General features: G+C 38.7%; 1 protein-coding gene across 3 annotated transcripts in view; it reads left to right on the plus strand.

The window, feature by feature from the left end:
• The window catches only part of RSBN1L (round spermatid basic protein 1 like), a 52587-nt gene that overhangs the window by 25606 nt on the left and 5419 nt on the right, over positions 1–21562 (plus strand). For 2 of the 3 annotated variants that reach the window (XM_074827898.1, XM_074827897.1), the window contains 4 exons: positions 3371–4014; positions 16668–16805; positions 16998–17140; positions 20520–20687. In XM_074827898.1, the coding sequence (XP_074683999.1) occupies positions 3371–4014; positions 16668–16805; positions 16998–17140; positions 20520–20687 (1093 nt within the window). The remainder of the gene's footprint in view (positions 1–3370; positions 4015–16667; positions 16806–16997; positions 17141–20519; positions 20688–21562) is intronic. The other variant, XM_074827899.1, reaches the window with a different exon arrangement.

Genomic DNA, 21562 nt, shown 5'->3' on the forward strand with positions numbered 1-21562 from the left:
TTTTTTCCCTTCTGAAGGTTTCATTGAGATGGTGTGAAAACAAACACAGAGAATTATGTGTTCTTCATTTTAAAATGTCTCAGTTAATCCCTCTTAGAAGGTTTTGAGTACTTCTGTATGTGTAATCCAAGCTAACTAAAATGTTTTTACGACTGGTTTTGAGTGCAAACCTTTTTGGATATGTTTATGTGAACTTTGCATAATTTGACACTGATTTACATTCCATTTATCTGATTTTAATTGTGTATGTTACATTGGGTTTTTTGTTGGTTCTGTCTTAAAAGCACCACTGCTATTTGAGACCATGGCTTTGCTCTTTTAAGTGCTGTTTACTGATGATTAGAATAGACTATTTCAGTTGGAAGGGACCTACTACAATCATCCTAGTCCAACTGCCTGACCACTTCAGAGCTGACCAAAAGTTAAAGCACATTAAGGACATTGTCTAAATGCCTCTTAAACACTGACAGGCTTGGGGCATCAACCACCTCTTTAGGAAGCCTATTTTGTAGTTTAGTAGTTCTATAACCTTAAAAGTGGGGGTTTTATGGTTTTGTTTTGGTTCTGGTTTTTTGCATAGCTGCATCTGTGAAATACTTTTAAGTGATGGATTAAAAAACCTGCCACCACATATTACAGGAGGAGTTGAGTGAAATTGATTGTTAGTCAGTAAAACTTCCTGGAAGATATAATCAAAGGCAGGGAATGGGACAGATTGAAAGGGGAGATCCGATAATCTTCCTTCTTGTACTGTAGAAATGGGAGTCAACAATTTTTGAGGTAGTTTTGCACAGATACAGATTCATAACCATCTTTTGTGTAAGTACTTTACATTTCAACTAGTAATAATGGAATGTAATTTAATAGCTGGATGTTCAACAAGGATGTATAGATGATAATCTTCAATATTTTTAAGGTTTTCTTTGGTGATTATAGACATGCTAAAGTGTAAGAGCGCAATCTGGGTCTTGCTATAGCAAATATCTTCTTGCTTTAAATTTAGTAATTGTTGTATTTCTTGCCAGTTATATTACTGCTGATTGTACTCCAATTAATATAAATTTCCATCCTTTCCCTTCCATGTATGAAGTCCCAGATCTGAGTGACTAGTCCCTACAAAAATCTGAGCTCCATTTGAGAAAAGTGAAGTGGGTTGACAGGTAACCCCTGCTTCCCTCTGCCTCACCTTGCTGCAGCATTCAGTGCTATAATTTTGTATTTTCTGTATTCAAACTAATATAATATCTGGAAGTGTTTGACTTCTTTATGATATCCATCAGTATAGCAATGAATTTTCATGTTTAGAGTGAAACAATTTTAAAATGGCAAGTTAAAGCATTTTTAAGAGTTTGAAATACCTGTAGACTCCTGGATGCTTTCTAGTTGTGTATTCCTGCAGTCAGGAGGAGGGAAAAAATTGTCTAATCTGTAGTCTGTATTTTGAGGTTTGGATCGAGATTTCTAAGCCTATAATATGGAACTTGCCACTGTCATAAGCAGTTTCTTTGTTTTTATTTCCTCCCCCGAATGGAACTGGTGCTATAATGACACCATTACAGTACCCCAGAATGTGAGCAGTAGGTAATTTTTTTTTTTTCAGGTGATGCCATTTTCACTCAAGTACCCTGGCACACTCAGTGAACTATTCTCAGGATTCCTCTAAGGTTGAGGTGATTGGTTGTACATGTCTTGCTGGTCTTTCTGTGCCCACTAGATTTAAAGACTTTTGTGGCAGAAAGAAGATGTTAACAAAGAAGTCGTGAATATTTCAGCTACTAGATGAAGCAGTCCTGTTAGAGACCTATGCAGGTTTTACATTAAATTTAGACTAATGAAAGGACATATTTTCATGAGGATACTGTGCCTTTTGGCAGTTGAACTTGGTTAGCTAAAAGTGAAATTGTGCTCATAGAGTATGCTGTGTTAAATCTGATTTAGAGTGAAGGGAGTCTTTGTAGCTCTTAACTGTGTATTAGGTTAAGAAATCCTAGAGCCTACTTCCTTGTTTGGGCTAAGTAAGAAATGAGTGACCTTAGGGCACTTGTTCCCCCCTAGATAGAAGCTAGAGAGATAACTAGCTTGCCTGTGTCCACTTGAGAAATCCTGGAGGTATGTAGCTGCTGTCACAAACCTCAAGAGGCTCAGAGGCAAGTGTCTTAATTGCTTGTTCTCCTTTCAGTATCTGCACCTTCTATATCCAGACTTCTTAATTATCGGCACGAATGTGTGATTCCATGCACCAACTGTTGTGGGGTTTTTTGTGTTTTGTTTGTGGGTTTTTTTTTTTTAAGGACTCTTGTGAATTACTTGGGCTGAGGATTGCAAGCTGAGAATAGTCTACTCCAGCATAGTAGTAGAGACTGGATAATTTAACTCTTGTGAATTTGAGATTACTTAAAAATTGTGTATTTCATTGCAAGACTAAACTTCAAAACTTCTGTGTCTGAATCTGCTGATCTTGAATTGCTCGTTGTGAATATAATTTTGTGCTATAACATGCCCGGCAATTTGATTTACCAAATTGTGAAATGATTTCAACTACTAGACTTTAGGGCAGTGTAGTGACAGAAGTTTTTTTGGCTCCTGTGTTTATTACTTGCAAAAACTCCCCAAAAGCACCTGAAGAAAAACACCTTAAAACAAGGGAGAATGTTTACCACAGAAATCACTTGAACACATTATCCCCAAATGAGTACTTTTTGGCTTTAGGCCATTACAGTTTGTTTTCAGTTCAGCTTGCATATTATATAAACTTGAAGCTAGTTTCTGTTTTGTGAGATTTTGGTTTGTGGTTGGTTGGTTGGTTGGGGTTTTTTTTTTGTTGTTTGCGGCTTTTTTTTTTTTTTTTTTAGAAAGTATGGGGTCAGTTTTTAGATATTTCTACATGTATTTCAACAAAGTCTGGAAGAATGACCATGTAAAGCCACCTGACCAGGTAGGTTCTGGCAATGGCAGCTTGTGAATGGCTTGCTGATGATGGTTGATCCTCACTGACCTTTTGTAAACCCCTTATTTGGCACTGTTTGTTGACAGCTGTCATGTAATGTCTCTGAACTTTCTGGTATAGTAATTGCTGGTGACCAGTTAAAGGGTATGATTAAGGATTGTGACTCATCGTGAAAACAGCCTTGGGAAACTTGTTTTTTTGTGATTTCCTCCCCTTCCCCCCCCCAGCTTATTTGTCAGTCATAATGTGAACATGGCAGGTATTTCGTACTACTGATGTTCAGTAAGATACACATTGTGACCCTCAGTATTGGTCTCTGGTCCTTGTGTGCCATGGTGAGGGTTTTGATAACTTTGAATCCTGATCTTTAAATACATGTTTTGTATATGAAGATACTCAAGAGATCTTTTTTCCTTTCAACAGGTGGGAAGGAGAAACCAAAAACCAATGCAGAAGAGCTACAGATTAAAAAAGTTAAGAAGAAAAAGAAAAAGAAACATAAAGAGAATGAGAAGAGGAAGCGTCCAAAAATGTACAGCAAATCCATTCAGACCATCTGCTCAGGACTGGTTTCTGATTTTGAGGATCAGGAAGCCAAAGGCATCATAGATGATCATCTTAAGGATTTCAGTGGGAAAAATATGGATCCCAAGAAGGACTGTGAGTCCAAGATACCAGAGAACAGTGAGTTTCCATTTGTCTCGTTAAAGGAGCCACGGGTTCAAAATAAACTCAAAAGGTTGGACACATTGGAGTTCAAACAGCTGATTCATATTGAGCACCAGCCTAACGGAGGTGCATCAGTTATCCATGCCTACAGTAATGAACTCTCCCACTTATCTCCTGTGGAGATGGAGAGATTTGCAGAAGAGTTTGTGGGTCTGGTTTTTAGTGAAAATGAAAACTGTGCAGCTTACTATGTTATGGGTATTGTTCATGGGGCAGCTACTTATTTACCTGACTTTTTAGACTACTTTTCGTTTAATTTTCCCAATTCACCAGTGAAAATGGAGATTTTGGGAAAGAAAGATATAGAGACAACGACTATGTCAAATTTTCATGCTCAGGTAAGAGGTTATACGTTTTACTTTCTAAAGTCATGTAATGGTTTCAAACAACTGTGAATGGGTTTTTTTTAGAATACAGTTGCTATTAGCTGTGCTGTGTGGATGATACAAAAGACTAGGAATGAGGAAATTCTTTAAGTATTGTTAGTTCTGCAATATTAAAGATAAGGAGCCTGTGAACTGAGACATAAAGTTGGATTTTATGGGGGAGGGGGAATGTTTGCATGCTTGTGTGTGTAGGTTTCTTTGGATTTGTTCCTGTAGCTGAAGCATAACCGTGAGTTTTGGAGGCTTAAAATGATTTAGCTGTGGCTATCTGGGCATCTGAACTGTAGTTTATCTGTATGAACTTCTTCATGAAACTGAAATGCTTTAGATATTAGAACATTATACATATTATACACTAGAACAATGTTATACATAAAACTTGCGTAGGGCACAGTTAATTAGTTGTATTTGTAGTTTGAGGCTTCTAAATCCATCCTGAAAGGAAAACTTAATGGTGGTTAATGTAGCTACCAATTTGATACTTACCCATTTCTCCTCAGTTATAGTCTCTTGAAAGCTGGTAAGTTTTGTGTCAAAATGGCAGGCAGCTTTTGAATCTTTTTTTAATTTTATTTTTTATTTTCCAGAGTGAAATGACTGTATACTCTCTTAACAACAGCTACTGATTAAACATCACCTCTGCTATTTATTAACTTGCTGTAGAAGACACATTACTGTTGCATATAAATTATTTATATTTCAGGTCTTTTAAGTTCAGGGAAAAAAAAAATTCTAACTTTCTTAGGTTGCCACCTTGGTGATGAAGGTATTACGTAAAGCCCATAGAGATATTCTGAAACAATTTATGAAGTAACTCAGTCCTGTTTTTCAGTATATCAACTTTAGCTCACCATTGCCTGTTTAACTCCCTATTGGTGATTTTAGGTGTTGTATGGGAGTGTATGTCTTCACTCTTTAGACAATTATGAAGAGTTCAAGTGTAAGTTATACTGTCATCTTTTTCATGAAAAAATGGTTTTTTATCTTTGGCTACAGAAACATTTGCATGGAACACTGTTGCATTTATTGTCAGATTTCAGGTCTGTATTATCCACAAGGATATGCAGAACTGCAGTGTTGCTGCAAGAGAACGTTTGCAGTGCTGGTTAAGAGAACATCCACTGCCATGAAATATGAATATTCTGTGAAATATATTTGCTGGGTTTTTTCAGTATGTAAACTGAAGCATTACTTTAATAGTAAAAATCACAGAACATATTATGGGCAGCTACCCAGAGCTGCTCTGTCTTAGGTCATTTTATATATAAAAAAGCTGGATCTGTCCTTATAAGTATGTTCTTTAAGTCCAACAACCTGTTATCTTGGGCAGCATTAATGCAAGCATAGCTGTGTGCTAGTCTCTGCCCTAAAGAAATAGTTAAAAGCCCAGATTTTATTTTTGCGAATGATAATGGAATTATTTTACTGAAAGCGTGGATTAACTTGGTATTACAATGGTGTCGTCAATATCTGTAGTTAAATCAGTCCTGAGATCATTGGGGTTGGCATCATAATTTCCCGTTTTTCTGTGAAGTGAAGGAGGAGCAGAGAGAGAATGTAGTAGATGAAAGGAGCCAAACTATTATTACAGCATTCAACTGGTCAACTTAATAGTCTGTCTTCTAACCTATACTTTACTTGGCTGGAGGTTTAGTTCTGGTATCTTCCTTTCCTTTGTTTTCTCTCAGTTTTCCAGTTAGTTTTTGTAGTGTTTTATCACTTGTCAGAGTTTGGTTGCTTGGCAGAAAACACTTGGCTCCTCGTATTTTTGCTAACGTAAATGGTGTAGTGTGTATAAATAATGTATAGAGGCATACACCAGCCTTATTCATACCATCTTCTGCGCAGCGTCGCTGTTTCCTGGAATATTTAAGTCAGTATCTTAGTTGCCTAACTATTGATTAGATTTTTCCTTTTTTTTGTCTTATTCTGGCTGCTTATTTTGTCTTACTCAGGTGATCTGTTAGGATTCTCTTTAGTATTCTCCCTTCTGACTGGGACCAGTATCAAAGATGTCTAGGAAGGAGTATGAGAGTCTAGTCGCCACAGTGATACTGTGTCAGTACTGATCCTTCAGGGATGTGACAGGAGCTTTTTGAATCTGAGCTGTGAATTTTGTGATTTTAACTTTCAGCTGTGTCTTTGTGCGTGCGTAAATTGCAGATTCAGTAGTGTCAGTTACCTCTCTTTTTCAGTTTTGTGCCTCTGCTTTCCTTTAAAAAAGGTACTGGATGATTGCATAACTTGTTATGTTTTGTGCAGATTGATTATATTCTTCTGACTTGTTGACTTCTTTATGAATCTTTTAAAGGGATTCTAATGTGTGGTTGCAGTATATTTCATTGAAATTTTAAATGTAGCTTTCTGTTCCTACATTGCACAAGTTCGGTGCTGCTGTGCTCCCTGTTGTCCTGAGCTACCTGAGCAATGTGTCTAGCAGTTGTTGTATAGTCTCAGTTGAGAGGCAAGTTGTTTTCTGATGTCTAAGTAGGCATTTAGTTTTATCAAATCTGCTTTGAGTATCTATCTCAACCTTCTTTAACTTTAAGAAACTTGGGTATTATTTTGCTACTTTTCACTAAAACACTGAAATGAGGCTCACTTTAGTACATGAGGTTCTTTGGTTGTTTTTGAGAACTCGTAGCCCATGTAATCAGTCTGATAAACAAGTATTTAACAAGATCTAAAAAAGTATTCAAAAAAATAGAAAAAGGAGGGATGAGCTAAGCTTGAAATGGAAAGTGTTATAGACTATTTCATCAGGGTTTTTAATTCTCAAGTTGATTCTTTCAGAAATATTCAGTAATCTTCCACCTCCTGTTTTGTGGCAGATTAATTTTTTTGGTTTTAAGTAATGCATATTTTCAAGTCACTGAGTTCTGTGGTAAGAGGCAGATCCCACAGTAAATTCTGTGTCGACATCAAAACTGTTGGGGTCTTCCTGAGTCTATCTGGAAAGTCTTCATCTTTGGGTAATTTACTTAGTTTTCACAATTGTAGAGTTGAAAATGAACTCCTCTCAGTTTTCCAATATACCTGTGTCAGACAAAAGTAATGTAGTTTCACTTGTCAAGAGATTATAAATTGACAGAAGCTTGTGGGAATAGTTAGATTAGGCACAGGAGAGAGGAGTTTGTGTTGGAACTGATTCAGCCTCATCAGAATGAGCTTTTAAATTTTGGGGGGGAGAGAGGAACTGGGGAGTTTCTCAACACCTAGCTTGAGCCTGTGTTTAAGTACTCCTTAATTCTTAAATTTTTGTAGGTTAGTGGAACAGCTCTGTTTCTGGAACTGTCTGTAAGGCTTAGTCAGACTGTTTCTATGACTAGGCAAAATTGAATTAAGTCACTCTTTCAGGCAGTGGAAAACTGTCTGCTGTAGGTACATCCCTGGGCTCCATCATTTGTGTAGATGGCAACAGCTGTATCAGTTACCTGATAGCTATGAATCTTACTTGCCAGGCTCTTAAGAGGATTTCAAAGAATGTAAATAATCATCTCTTGCCACCTACTTGCAGCTTACTTCAGTTAAACTATTCAGTGCTGGGCAAATGCCTCTAATATTTTGAATGCATTACTGTGTCCTCATGCTGGACGAGTGTAAATTTTTATTGCCTTGTTGAAACCCTGAAGCGCACGCTTCATGTTTAACCATAACAGTGCTTAGTGGATTGATTTTTACTGTGCTTCAGTGTTATCCCAGAGCCAACTTCTTAGTACAGGTGAAGTAAAATGCTGAGCAATACCCAACAGTTCCTGTGCATCAAGACAAGATTGACTATTTTTAAGCCCTATCTGACAAATGCTTGTCTGATGTGTTTGCTGGAGATCTCTAATTGATTCCACACTTCCCAAAGAAATAGGTTGAAAAATCTTTTTTTTTTTTTTCTTGTCCTCTTATCTTAATCCTCCTGCCAGTCCTTTTATTCTGATCTTTAGCAGACAATGCAGTTTATGCTTTTCTTTCAGGTTCTCTGTATTTGAAGATTGCTTAACAGCTCCTTTTTTACCCCTCCTTAGATTAAGTAATTTGAGTTACTTCAGTCTACCATTATATGTTATATCCTTATTGCTCTTACTGCTCTCCCCTTATGCTCTCTTCAGTCATTCTTATTTTTCTTAAAATACAGTACTGAAGATAGATAGTGTCTGCCTGGTGTATTGTTGTCAGGCAGCATGAGAAGATTGCTTCAAGTGTCTTGCAAATCACTGCTCTTTGTTATCCCTGCCTTTTTCAGAGCAGTTTGTGATCTGCTGTAGCAGCAGCTCCTGCTAAGTGAGTCACTCCCCTTTTCATGTTTATGTTAATTATATATATCTGAGTGTAGTCCTTTGCTTTTATTCAGATTGAATTATATCCTGTGTGTTCTGATACTTTCTCCAGTTTTGATCGTTTCCTGTAGTAGGCTTGCAGCTTTGTGTTACCTGCAGGTTTCATAAGCATACATTGTGTTCAAAGGAAAGATTCTTGCTGCGTGCCAAAAAATTGGTCTTTTCATGTTGATAGTTATGTGAACACAGACAAATTAAAACTGCCCACTGTATGCTGTTACTAGACCATGTTTCTGTAGCAGTTTTGAGAACATAATGCAAATGACAAATACCAAGGTGTACTGGTCCTCTGAAAAACCCTATCATGTCATAGAAGGAGAGGTTAGTTTGACTTGGGCTTTTTTTGACATGTCCATATTTATTAGCTTTTACCATCTTATTTTCTAGGTGGTTAAGACAGGAGTATCTAGGTAACTTTTTTCTGCAAATTGAAACTGAGCTACATGGTTTCTAACTCTTCTGTGTCTTGCTTTTCTTGAAAACTATTTCTTTAAGATGGTGTGGTGGTTTGACCTTGGCTAAATGCCAGGTACCCACCAAGTCACTCTATCACTTCCCCCCCTTCCCCCTTTTTTCTCAACAGGGCAGAAAGGGGGAAAGAAAATAAGGTAGGGAAAAAAACCACCAACCCTTGTGGGTAAAACAAAAGCAGTTTTCATGTAAGCAAAGCAAAGGTCTCCACCGTGGAAGCAAAAAGAAAACATTTATTCTCTACTTCCCATTAACAGGCGATGTCAGGCCTTCTCAGGAAGCAGGGATTCAATATGCGTAGTTTGGTTGCTTCAGAGGACCAAGGGTGACACACACCCCCACACCCCTTCCCCTGCTTTTTCCCAGCTTTATACTTGAGCAGACGTCATATGGTATGGAATATCCCTTTGGTCAGTTCGGGTCAGCTGTCCTGGTTGTGTCCTCTCCCAAGATCTTGCCCGCCCTGTCCCACTGCGGGGGGGGAAATGCTGGAAAGAGCCTTGGTGCTGTGTAAGCACTACTCAGCAGTAGCCACAACACCAGTGTGCTATCAACACCCTGCCAGCTCCAACATAAAACACAGCACCATGAGGGCTGCTATAGGGGAAAACCAATTCTGGCTCAGCCAGACCCAGTACAGATGGTGTGCTAATCCTCTTCCAGAGTTGAAGAACCTGTTCTGTGTTTTTGAGTTCTCATTGATTTATTAAAACTTTGTTTCCTTTTAGCTTAGTGCCTTCACACTGCAGGGTATGTGAGGATAATAATCATTAAGCCTATTCAGTTTAGGAAAAGTCACCTGTATTTTACACTGCTCAGTGTGCAATCAGACAAATGGTCAGAGCCAATCTAGCACCTGTTGCTGCTAAAAGAGAGTGTCCTCCTTGCTTCTTTCCTCCCAGTTGAGTGTTTTTGTGCCAAGCTGTGGTGCTTCTTAAACTGGTGAGGCAGTTTGTTTTGGTAATCTAGCAGAAAACTTAACCCACCCCTGAGTGATTGGTTTTATTACTTATTTAGCAAATTAGATTAGTTTACTATGCCAGAGGTAGCTCAAGGATGAGTGTGGGACTAGCAATCAGCCCCATTCCATAACAGCAGGCAGTTTGCATCTTTAGAGAAATAATTTTTGTTGGTTTTTTTCCCAATCTGAAGTAATTTGTTCCATTTTGTCTGTTAACTGTGATGGACACTGGATATCCAGGATGTATAAAGAATAACATAAGTATTTTAGAGGAAGAAATGCAATAAGTAATGATTGCGTTGTGACTTTTCACATGAGTGGTTGTCCTCACTACTTAAAGTTCTGGATACAGCTTTTCATTCAAGTTCTCCTTTAGCCCCTTTTAATATTATCTTCTCTTTGCTGTGCTCCTTGTTTAGTTCTTAAAAGTTTATCTTTTGCAGGGAGGTTTTTGCTCTTTACTCTGTTAATAATTTGTGAAATCCTGTCTGAAAATATTTGTTGTTCTGCTATTTGAGGGGAATTGCTGAAAATATTTTTCATTAAAGAAAAATCTGAAATAATTGGTTAGTGTTTCATTTTCTTATCATTAAAGATTTGTGCACTATTTCCATATATTGTGTTACTTTCCAGTGTTCTGGAAATAGTTCTTTATATTGGAGCTATGTGTCTCTTCAGTTGTTTCAATAGAATTTTGCTTTCAATAGAATTCGCTCCTTTTAAGTTTTTTAAATGTTTGGTTAGTTATTAAAAACTTTTAACGGTTTTTAGCAACTTCTTTCTGTTATGCACGTTCCCCCCGAAAGTATAGCCTCTTTTTTTTCCCTCCTCCTTGACGATGAAAAATTGAGTTTTAGCTCTGGTAAAGCATATATATTGCCCTGTTCTCTTTTTTAAATCAAATAATCCGTAAGACTATGTGTAAGAGACTTTTTTAATAGATGGCAGCCTATTGTCTTCCAAGCAAAAAGAGTTTTCACTTATGGAATACCATAGAAGAAAGAATCAGTTCACATAGAATGACATTAGAAATCTGCAACACGTGCTCATTTGTTTTCCACTTAAAAAATAGTTACCTTTCCCGACTGCTTCTTGACAGTTTCAACCAATAACTGTGAAATGATAGTTGTACGTTGCTCTTTTTGGTCACATACTCTGTTTTAACAAAAACCAAAGCTAAACAAAACTGTAGGGGGTTTGTAGTGGCAACTTGGACAGGATCTGAGACAACATTGTCATAGATCTGCCAAAGTTACGAGAGCGTAATGACTACTTTGCTTTCACAAGCTCATTTTCCATGAAGGTATCTAACTGATACTATTCTTGAATTATTATGTTTTAAAATTCCTTATTGCTTCACTGTTTTTATGTCACTGGAATTCAGAATAATAGGTCATCTTGCTTTTAAAAATGTCTGTCCATCCATCATACTGTTTAAGGATTTCAGCTGCAAGGTGAAATGTATGAAATGATAAAAAAACTACAGTGATAAAAGGACAGTGGTGGAATTTTACAGCAGTAAAAATCTTGGGATTGCATTTCCAAAAACTTCCAATTGGGAAAGGTGTATTTGTTGAAATTAAAGCTTTAATGATAGTGGATCACCTTTGAGTGATGCTAAAACTGTCAAGACATCCCATTCTGATAACAAAACAAAAACATAAAAGTAGTATGAAATACATGTGATTTAAAAGTAAAAAGTAGCCAAGTAGATTTGCAAGTATTTTTAAACTCAGAGCAATTTTAATGAATATTCAGTGAAATTTTGATGCTTCAGTATTGGTTCCCATTTGGAACTGAAAAATACATGTAAGCATTTAAGGATTTGAAAAGAGTTGGCGAAGAGCAGAAAACCTTTTGGGCACTTTTTCAAAATGTGCCAAATAAGAAAAAATGCTACATTGCCTCTTCATGACTGTAGCATTTGAGATAACAGATTTAGAGGAGTAACAGTGAATGTGAAGTTGGATGTTTCCAGTCCTAAGATACAAATGTGTAAGTGCACTTGCATAGTGAAATGGAAACCCACTATTCCCTCTGATCTCCCAGCATATTTTTATGGTGATTCAATGTTTTTGTTGGTCTTTGGTGGGGCTTTCTTTGTGGCTTTCTTGAAATTATTTTGAGTTCAGTGGGTTTGGATTTTTTTTTCTCCTGTTCTGTGAGGACTGCATTTTCAGACTTCTGATTTTAAAGCTGAAAAGCTGAAAGAAATTTAACCTTTAAAATTCTCGCAGGAAAACATTAGAATTTCAGTTCAGAAAAAAACCCTGCTATATTAAAAATAGGAAATCAGTTGTGACTTGCCCCAGTTTGTTTTTTAAATTAATCTCTTGAAATGCTTGGTTTTTCTGGACTGTTCCTTCCAGTTTGTGTCTTTTTCAAACAGAAAATGGAAACATCTTCCAACATATGGTGTCTAAAATGTTTCCTGTTTGTAGGATGAGAATGCTCAAATATATTGTTGCCACTATTATTTATATATTCAGATTTAGTCTTCAGATTCTTTTAGACACCAAGGCATTTATGCCAAAATATTTTCTTTTTAGAACTCCTTTCTTAAAACTGGATAAGTTAAATTACACTAAAAAAAGTTGGTGCCATAGTAGTCATAGAAGTAGATAACTTGCAAGTTTTACTAATTCTGGATTCAGTGGTGGTTTTACTGTCATAATCTTCCATTACCTTGATGCGAGAGAATGACACAGTGTCCTTTTGTGTGTTTTTAGGTGACATACTTCAAATTTAAAATTTAAACATGAGAAGAAAGAAGTTAGGCCATGTCGTATTTATTCACTTACATGTTTCTATCTGTTTTACATGTCCATTGTATTATAATGTATTTAATTGGTAATTTTTATGTGTATTGATTCTGATCACGTTGACCACATCCTGGAAGAACTGCATGTCACTGATTCCTTCTTTTATTCTGGATTTAGATTATTCCAGCTATTTATTTGAGCAAATTTGTAAGATTCTAAAAACATAGTCATACTGTAACCTGTAAAGTTACATTCAGGAAGATTACCTTATAAAAGGTGTATAATATTTGATTTGTGGTCAGTGCATAATTTAATGTATAGAATTTGATGAAGTATTACAGGATTTAGTACATCAGCGTTGTTTTTGTGAGTTTAGAAATATATAGAGGAATCTTCTTTTACTATGAACAAACCAGCTAAAGGATACTGACAGTAAAAGGAAAGGAAAATGCTGCTGTTCTCTAATATGCCATAGATTATATTTATTTTGTTGTTGTCTTTAAGAGGATTAATTTTACTTCTGTTGTTGGTCAAACATCAGTGGAAGGTTCTTGGTGTTTTCACACTGTTACTTAGTAGCAGTCTAATTTTGGAGTGAGTGAAAATTAATTTTGTTTGCTAGCTAGTTCTTCCCTCTGAGAATGACCTCATCTTTTTATGTATGTTTTTCTAATTCTTCAGCCTAACCTAAGATAGTGTCATTTAAACAGCAACCCCGACCTGTGTCTAGAGTTTATGATGCTTTAACCCAGTCCATGGAAGAGATGAGATGTCACTTTTCACTGCCAGCAGCTGCCTCCTCTTCCAGATTCCCACTTGTTCTTTCTGGTCAGGCATTAGTCTTTATGGCCTACATCCTTATTTAATTCTTATTTATATAATTTTCTAAAAAAAACCAATAAATTCTTCAGGTAATTTGTGGATTAAAGTCAGATTAGTTCCCTGCTGATTCCCTATCCACCTTTGGAAGACCTAATGCTAGCAGGGAAGAAGAGAGAACCCATTTTCCCCTTTCATTACCAGCATGGATTTATTTTCTGTTTATACTGGGTCTAGATGGCATAATTTTCTTCATAGCAGCCTATTATGGGGCTGTTTTGGATTTGTCACGAAAACTGTTGATAACACACTGGTGTTTTGGCTGTTACTGAGCAGCACTTGCACAGTGTCAAGACTTTTTCTTTTTTTCCCATTCTGGACCCCCTGGTTAGTAGGCTGGGGTGGGTGAGAAGTGGGGAGGGGACATGGCTGGGACAGCTTACCCAAGCTGACTGCAAGGATATTCCATGCCATAGAACATCACGCTCAGCAATAAACAACCTGAGGGGGTGGGGGGGTGTTGGTCTGGAAGGTAGCTATTGCTTGGAGATGGGCTGGGCATCAATCTGCTTGTGGGAGGTAGCGAGTGGTGAAAAACACCACTTGGTGTTTTTTCTTCTTTTCTTCACTTATTAAACTGCCTTTACCTGGACCCATGTGTTTCCTTGCTTTTCCTGTTCTCTCCCATGTCTCTCACTACTGGGGGGTGGTGAGTGGGCAAGGGGCTGTCAGGTAATTAGCTGCTGCCTGTGGTGAACCCACCACAGAGTTCTTAAACATTCAAACATTTCATTCTGTGTAATGATACGACTGAATATGGTCCCAGAAGAAACCGCTCATCATTTTGTAGCTTTGATATTATCTTAGCATTATTTTTGGTATTTCAGCTCTCCCAAGCTGGATCTTGAAAAGGAATCTGTTCTACCTGGTGACTAGGGGAACATAATCGATCAGGAGAGCTAGGAGTGAATTGGGATGGACAAATAATGCTTAAAAATGTTGGGTTGATCTTTCAGTTTTAACTTTCAGTGACATGGTCTTTTTGGGAATATATAAGAAATGTCTTAATTGATCCACTTTAAGGATTATGTTGCACTTAAGCTGTTTGCTGACTATGCTTCACTGCCAACACCTAGTGGTACATAAGCCGAATGGGTGAGTTGATCAGCTGAACATTTCACAACCTCTCCTAATTTTGCTTCAGTTAGTATGTTTTGGGGAAGTTGTAGAGTTTTCAGTTGTAATAGTTCCACAACTAGTTTATCATATGCTGTGTGAATCATAGAATCATTCAGGTTGGAAAAGACCTTTAAGATCATGGAGTCCCAACTGTGGAGTCCAACCGTTAACCTAACACTGCCAAGTCCACCCCTAAACCATGTCCCTAAGTGCCACATCTACATATCTTTTAAATATCTCCAGGGTTGCTGACTCAACCACTGCCTTGGGCAGCCTGTTCCAATGCTTGATAACCCTTTTGCTGAAGAGATTTTTCCTAGTATCTAATCTAAACCTCCCCTGGTGCAGCTTGATGTTGTTTTCTCTTGTTACTTGGGAGAATGGTAGTAGTAGCAGAAGGAAGCAAGGAAAAAGACAGAAAAATGGTTCCCTTTAATGAGGCATGTGGATGAAAACAGCAGTTTAATATCCTGGCCTGGAATGGTGGAATACTAAGCTACTTATGCCAGTGGAAGAAACATCCTTTTACATGTTATGTTTATCAGTAAACCGTGACAGATTTATGAGTATCTGTAGCTTCAGAAGGTGGTTTTAGGGTACTTTGGAATTGGTCTATGGATTAAGCCAGTAATGACAAGTGAGTATCCCTTCCTTGTCCCAGTGCTGTAGTTGTGTGAGCTCCTGATGCTTTGTGCCAGTGCAGATACAGCTGAGGACTGAGCTGATGCAAATTCAGCAGAAATGAACATTTTCTTATGTTTTATCACAAAATCACCAGCTGTCCGTGAAGCTACAGGAATGTATGACTAAGGATTTGGGGAACAGGGGAATACTACTGTCTAGCAATACTATTCTTTTCAGTATGACTGAGATGGCATGCCATTTCATTAGCTCAGACATTTTGTAAAATCCTACTTTTAGTTAGTCGTCTTATTTCCTGGGTGTGTATGATGACTGAGATGATCTGAAGAAGAGTATTTGGTTCTGCATTTCTGGAATGTATCTGGTTACATCAGTCTAGCTTCTCAGAATGGTGCAGTATTGTACCATGTTTTATGATTTAGTCCTGTTTTCAGGAACTGCTGCTAATTCTCCTCTGCACTGCCATAATTACTGGGAATTCTAATGGTCTGTTTGGGTGAGGACCAGCTTCATCAACTGTTTTCCTTGCACCTTTTTTTTTCTTTCCTTGCTTCAGATGCAGAATGTCTAGAGGTGCAGTGCAAGAGCCTTACTTGGTTTGTGCAGTATCCATCTGCTCTTCCCTCTGTTCTGATCTGGTCATATTTCATCTAGTAATACCACTGTCTTTCAGCCTGTGAAATAGGAGATCAAGCTTAAGGGGAAGTGGTCCTCATCAACATCATGCTTAAGTACTTTGATGTAACATGACAGATCAGATGATTAAAAAAACCTTAAAACAATACGTGTTTCTGTTCAAGTTCAAAATAAGATTTTTCATGAGAGGTGAATGTTACAGCCCTTAAAGTTTTAAGGGAGCACAAGACATGTTAACACAGCAAAAATGAAGGAGTAACTGTCATTCTCTCTCTCCTTGTACAAACTCTTCATAAGCCTTGTCTTCACTGTGATAATTAGCTCCAGTTAATGTGCTCATGGAGAGGCCATACTGGAAAGGATGATTAGCAGAGGAAATGTTTAGAGTTTAATTAATTGTAACTCAGGGTTCTGCCTAACTGTTACAGGAAAAAGGTAAAAATTCAGCTAGACTTGTGTAATCCATGTAAGAATCCTTATATACTAGTTTTGAGCAGAACATACATTAATAGCTTTTCACAGTTACTACTTTGGAATGTTATTTTATCGAAAGGCAATAAATAGTTACTCAATCTTATCTTCAGACTCTTAAATAAAACAGAAGTTGTCATGTATCTTCAATAATAATTTCTGTCTTTGGTGATGAGTTCATAGTAATTGACTTCATAATCTTAAGTATACTGAAGACTGTAGGACTAATATAAATCAGCAAATATAAGCATATAGATTAAAGGTGTTTATTGGATGTAGACTTCGAGTGGTAGTGGACTCGGTATAACTTTTGCTGTCATATTCTACTTATAGGTAAAAAGAACATACTCTCATGGTACGTATAGAGCTGGCCCAATGAGACAGATCAGCCTGGTTGGAGCAGTTGATGAGGAAGTGGGGGATTACTTCCCTGAATTCCTTGATATGTTGGAAGAATCACCCTTCTTAAAAGTAAGGACAGAAGGGAATGGGTTGGGAGAAGGGGAGCAATATACTGTCTAGTACTAATAAAGTGAGGGTATGTGATACTTGCTTACATAATTGAGTGGTCTTATAAATGTTTTCATCGTGACAGATAAAGGCTGCTTTTAAAAAGTTTTTAAAGTAACTCACTTCAAAATTGTGGCTTGTATTTCCCATTAGTGTACACTGCCATGGGGAACACTTTCTAGTTTAAAATTAGAGAGTCGTAAAGACAGTGATGATGGTCCCATTATGTGGGTGCGTCCAGGAGAACAGATGATCCCTGTGGCTGACATGCCAAAGTCACCTTTCAAAAGGAAGAGGTAAGTTGAATTATTTTGTTTGATAAATGTCTGGCTAGTATTCTTTCTCTACAGATCCATTTTATCCCAAACTTTTTACTGGTTGATACTATATCTTTATATAAATTTCTGTAAATCTTAATCTCAAACTATACTTTTTAAGTTGCTTTGTTTTGTAAGGATGCGGATTTTTTTAAACATTGTTTACTATCTGACCAAGCGATGTGCTGGTCCTTTTTGGAGCTTTAGTAGGAATTTAAGGTGAAAACTGCAGGGAAATGTGAACAGGCATGCAACTACTCATGTATGCCATGAGACTGGAATGTCCTGTTCTTAAATGTGAGTGGATGTTTAAAAACCTCAAGGAACAAGGGCTCCTCTGTCATCTGAAAGGTAACACCTCCAACATTAAATGACGTCTTTAAGCTTTGCTGGGTGTAAGTACCAGCTTAAGAGTAGGGATGTCCTCTGCAGAACTTGAATTTTATGTGTCATGAGAAATTATGTCTTTGAAGTTCTCTTGTTCAAAATTCAAACATAAAAAGGGAGTTTACAAGAAGTGGAAGCAGGGTCAGGAGGAGTATAGAGGCACTGTCCAACCATGAAGGGGATGCAGTTAAAGCCCAAGACCATCTGGAGTTGAATTTGGCAAGGGGTGTGAAGGGCAACAAGGAGTTCTGCCAGGCTTATGGACAGCGAAAGACAGACTATGGAAAATGTAAGGTGTCTGCTGAATGGGTCAAAGGGCCTGGAGACAAAGGATGCAGAAAAGGCCAAGATACTCAATGCTTTCTTTGCCTCTGCCTTCACTGGTGAGATTTATCTTCAGGAATGCCAGTCCCGGAGACAGTAGGAGTGTCTGAAGCAAGGACTGCTTGCTTTCAGTGGAGGAGAATCAGGTTAAGGAACATATTAGGCATACTAGTTAGACAGACACAAGCCCATGGGACCTGATGAGATGTACCCATATGTTTTGCTGATCAGGGATATCAATTAAACTCAAGACACCAGAGTGAAAAGAGCAGGTGTATTTTACTAGAAATAAGGCATACTAGTTAGACAGACACAAGCCCATGGGACCTGATGAGATGTACCCATAAGTGCTGTGGCCAGTATTGTAAGGCCACTCTTGATTGTCTTTGAAAGGTCATGGCAATTGGGAAAGGTTCCTGAGGACCAGGGGAACGCAAGTGTCACTCCAGTCATTTAGAAGGGTAAGAATCAGGACCTGGAGAGCTACAGGCCAGTCAGCCTCACCTTCATCCTGGAAGGGATGCCATTTCAAACATGAGGGACAAGGTGATTGCTGGGAGTAGTTAGTATTGATTTACAAGGGGGAAATCATTGCCTTACCCACCTGATAGCACTCTACAACAAAATGTAGAGATCATAGCATGAGAGGAGTGCCAGGGGTGGTGTTTATCTTGAATTTAGCAAGGCTTTCCACACTGGACACCTGTCTTCCCTAACATCATAACAGACAAATTAGCGAAGGACAAACTAGACCGATGTACGGTGAAGTGGTTCAAGAACTGGCTTAACTGCTGTGTTCAAAGGCTTGTGATCAGGAGCAGGAAGTCCAGCTGCAGGACAGTCACTGGTGGAGTAACCTGGACATTGAACTGTACTGGCACAAGGTATCAACAACTGCATTAACGACTGGGATGAGGGGACAGAGCACACCCTCAGCACGTTTGCAGCTGATACAAAACTGGAAGGAGTGGTAGACGCACCCAGTGAGGGGAACCTTGAGAGCCTGTAGAAATAGGCCAACCCAGGGGACTCCTGAAGTTAACACAGGGATGTGCAAAACCCTGCACCTGGGAGGAATAAGCCCATGCACCAGCACAGGCTGAGGACCAACTAGCTGGGCAGCAGCCCAACAGAGAAAGGACTAGGGGGGTCCTGCGGGAGGACAGGCTGACCATAAGCCATCAGTGTGCCTCTGTGGGAAAGCAGGCCAGCAGCCTCCTGGTCAGGATTAGGAAGAGCCCTGCCAGCAGGTTGAGGGAGATGATTCTGAGGGAGATGATTCTTCCCCTCTGCTCATCACTGGTGAGACACATCTGGAGTGTCATGCCAGGCCAAGACAGACATGGGCATACTGAAGCAGGTCTGGTGACCTGAGAGGTGGGTATGGGAGAACTGGGATTTACTCTTGAGAAAAGAAGGCTCAGTGGGATCACATCAATGTGTATAAGCATCTAATGGGAGGTTGTGAGAAGGACTTTTTTCAGCAGTGCCCAGTGATGTGACCACAGGTAATGAGCACATACTAAATTACAAGAAATTCCATTTAGGATGAGGGGAAAAAAAAAGGAGTTTTCTTGTATAGATGGTTGAACACTAGAATAGGTTGCTCAGAGAGTTTGTGGGGTCTCCATCTTTGGAGTTGCTCAAAACTTGACACAGTCGTGAGCAACCTGCTCTAGTTGAGTGGGGTAAGCTGGACTACACAGTCTCTAGATGTCCTTTCCAACCTTGGCTATGTTATGATTATAAACAGCTCTTGGAAAAATGTGGCACACAATGTTGTCTCTAGGTGGCCATAAAAATGGTCTTGTGGCTCTGTTCCTGCTCTGCAGTGTTTCCTTCACTTTCATTAAACCCTGAAGAAATAAGCTTTTGCTGCTTCTCATTCCCAGTTCTACAACACAAAACTAAATATACATACACATTTCCCAGCAGTTTGGTAGAAACATGAATGATGAAGAATGACTTCAGGGACAACTCAAATGTGTATCTAGTAGTCAGGAAGCAGCAAAGGCTGGCAGTTCTCTGCCAGGGGCTGATCGTGGTAGGGCTTAAGTCTCATGGTGCCTGAGGGAGGCAGGTAGGGCAGACCTGGGGTTTGGGGACCAGATCCAGCCCAAAGTGTGTCAGGCAAGTGTGTGGTTATGGAGCAAGTCTGATGTCAAGCCAGGAAGTCAGATCCAGTGATTGCCAGGCAGGTCCATCATGACAAAGCCATCCTGAGGTCAAGCTGGGAAGCAAGCCTGTGTGGCCCAGCACACGTCTGACTAAGTTGAAGACCAGTGTTCCTGCAGCATGGCACAGGCCAGGACTGAAGACCCAGGCCTGAGCTTAAAAAGAGCTCCTGGGCTCTTTGTCCAAGTTTGTGGGTGGAGACTGCAGGTGAGGCTGTTCAGTCATTAGGGCCTTTTAGTGCACTTGGGGCCCTGACACTGTGGTGGTGTTGGGGTGTTTATTTTTTTTAATTGCACAGGCGTTTTGATTTTTTGCATAGCTCATTACATTTTTAATTTCTCCTAAGTGTTGCTGTTTTTCTCATTTGACTATATGTTCTTACTGAAGGGAGAAAAATGATCCTATAAGCTATGGTAGAAACTAGGTGATTAAGAGGATTTTCTATATCACTAATACTGTTTTTGTTACACAGAACTACCAATGAAATAAAAAATTTGCAGTACCTACCTCGAACCAGTGAACCCCGTGAAATGCTATTTGAAGACCGGACACGAGCCCACGCAGATCACATAGGACAAGGTTTTGAACGACAGACTACGGCTGCTGTGGGAGTACTGAAGGCTGTGCACTGTGGAGAGTGGTATGTGTTGACTGACTTATTCAGCTAGGTGTTTGAAAAATATTTGCCTGAATTTCCATTTATAATTGCTAGAAGGAGCACAGAATCAGTTAATCTAGTAATAGCGATTTAATGAAGACTTAGTCGATACTGGACTCTTTTTCCATCTGCCTCTGTGCACTAGATGTATCTGTCTGCCCTCTGCTAGATTTCATACAGTTTTGCTGTGTTGAAACTAGAAAGGTGCCTTGCAAGGACAGTTTTTAGCCGTAATTGAGTTGCTGTAACTGAGTTAGATGTGAAAACACTTCACACTTTGTTTTGCTTTAAATAGTGCATATGGGCTGACCTGAGTTTGTGCTTCAGAGGTGCACATGAAGACCTTTTGGCAATTCTTTGTGTTGTCTGAAGATGAGCAGAACTTTTATGCTTCTGCTTTATCCCTGATACATTTATTTATCCCTGATAACCTAGGAAGAATCCTGCTGGAGGTTGTGTGATATTATTTGGTGTCTGTCTTTGGAATTCCCATATGAGATACAGGAAATGAATGTATCTCATTTGAAGTTGTATGCATTTTAGCCATATAAAAAGCCCATAATCATATGGCTTCCTGGCCCGGATCTAAGAAGCATTTTTCAGGATTTTCTGACCTTGGTTTAGGAGAATGACCTTAGTTTTGGAGGTTACCTTTGCCTATGTAAACATTAGAAGCATCTTTTGTTCTTTGTATCTGTCTAGAAGAGTGAATTCCCTTTGGATTAAATGATGCAAAATTGTGTTACAGTGCATGAGTTCATTGAGATAGAAACTCCTGTAATTGCTGTTGGGGAAGAATGGGATTATTCAGATGTTAATGTGTCTGTATTTTGGGCTCTAACGTTTCCAGTTTACTA

The sequence above is a fragment of the Strix aluco genome, chromosome 5, assembly GCF_031877795.1.
Source record: "Strix aluco isolate bStrAlu1 chromosome 5, bStrAlu1.hap1, whole genome shotgun sequence".
Lineage (NCBI taxonomy): Eukaryota > Metazoa > Chordata > Aves > Strigiformes > Strigidae > Strix > Strix aluco.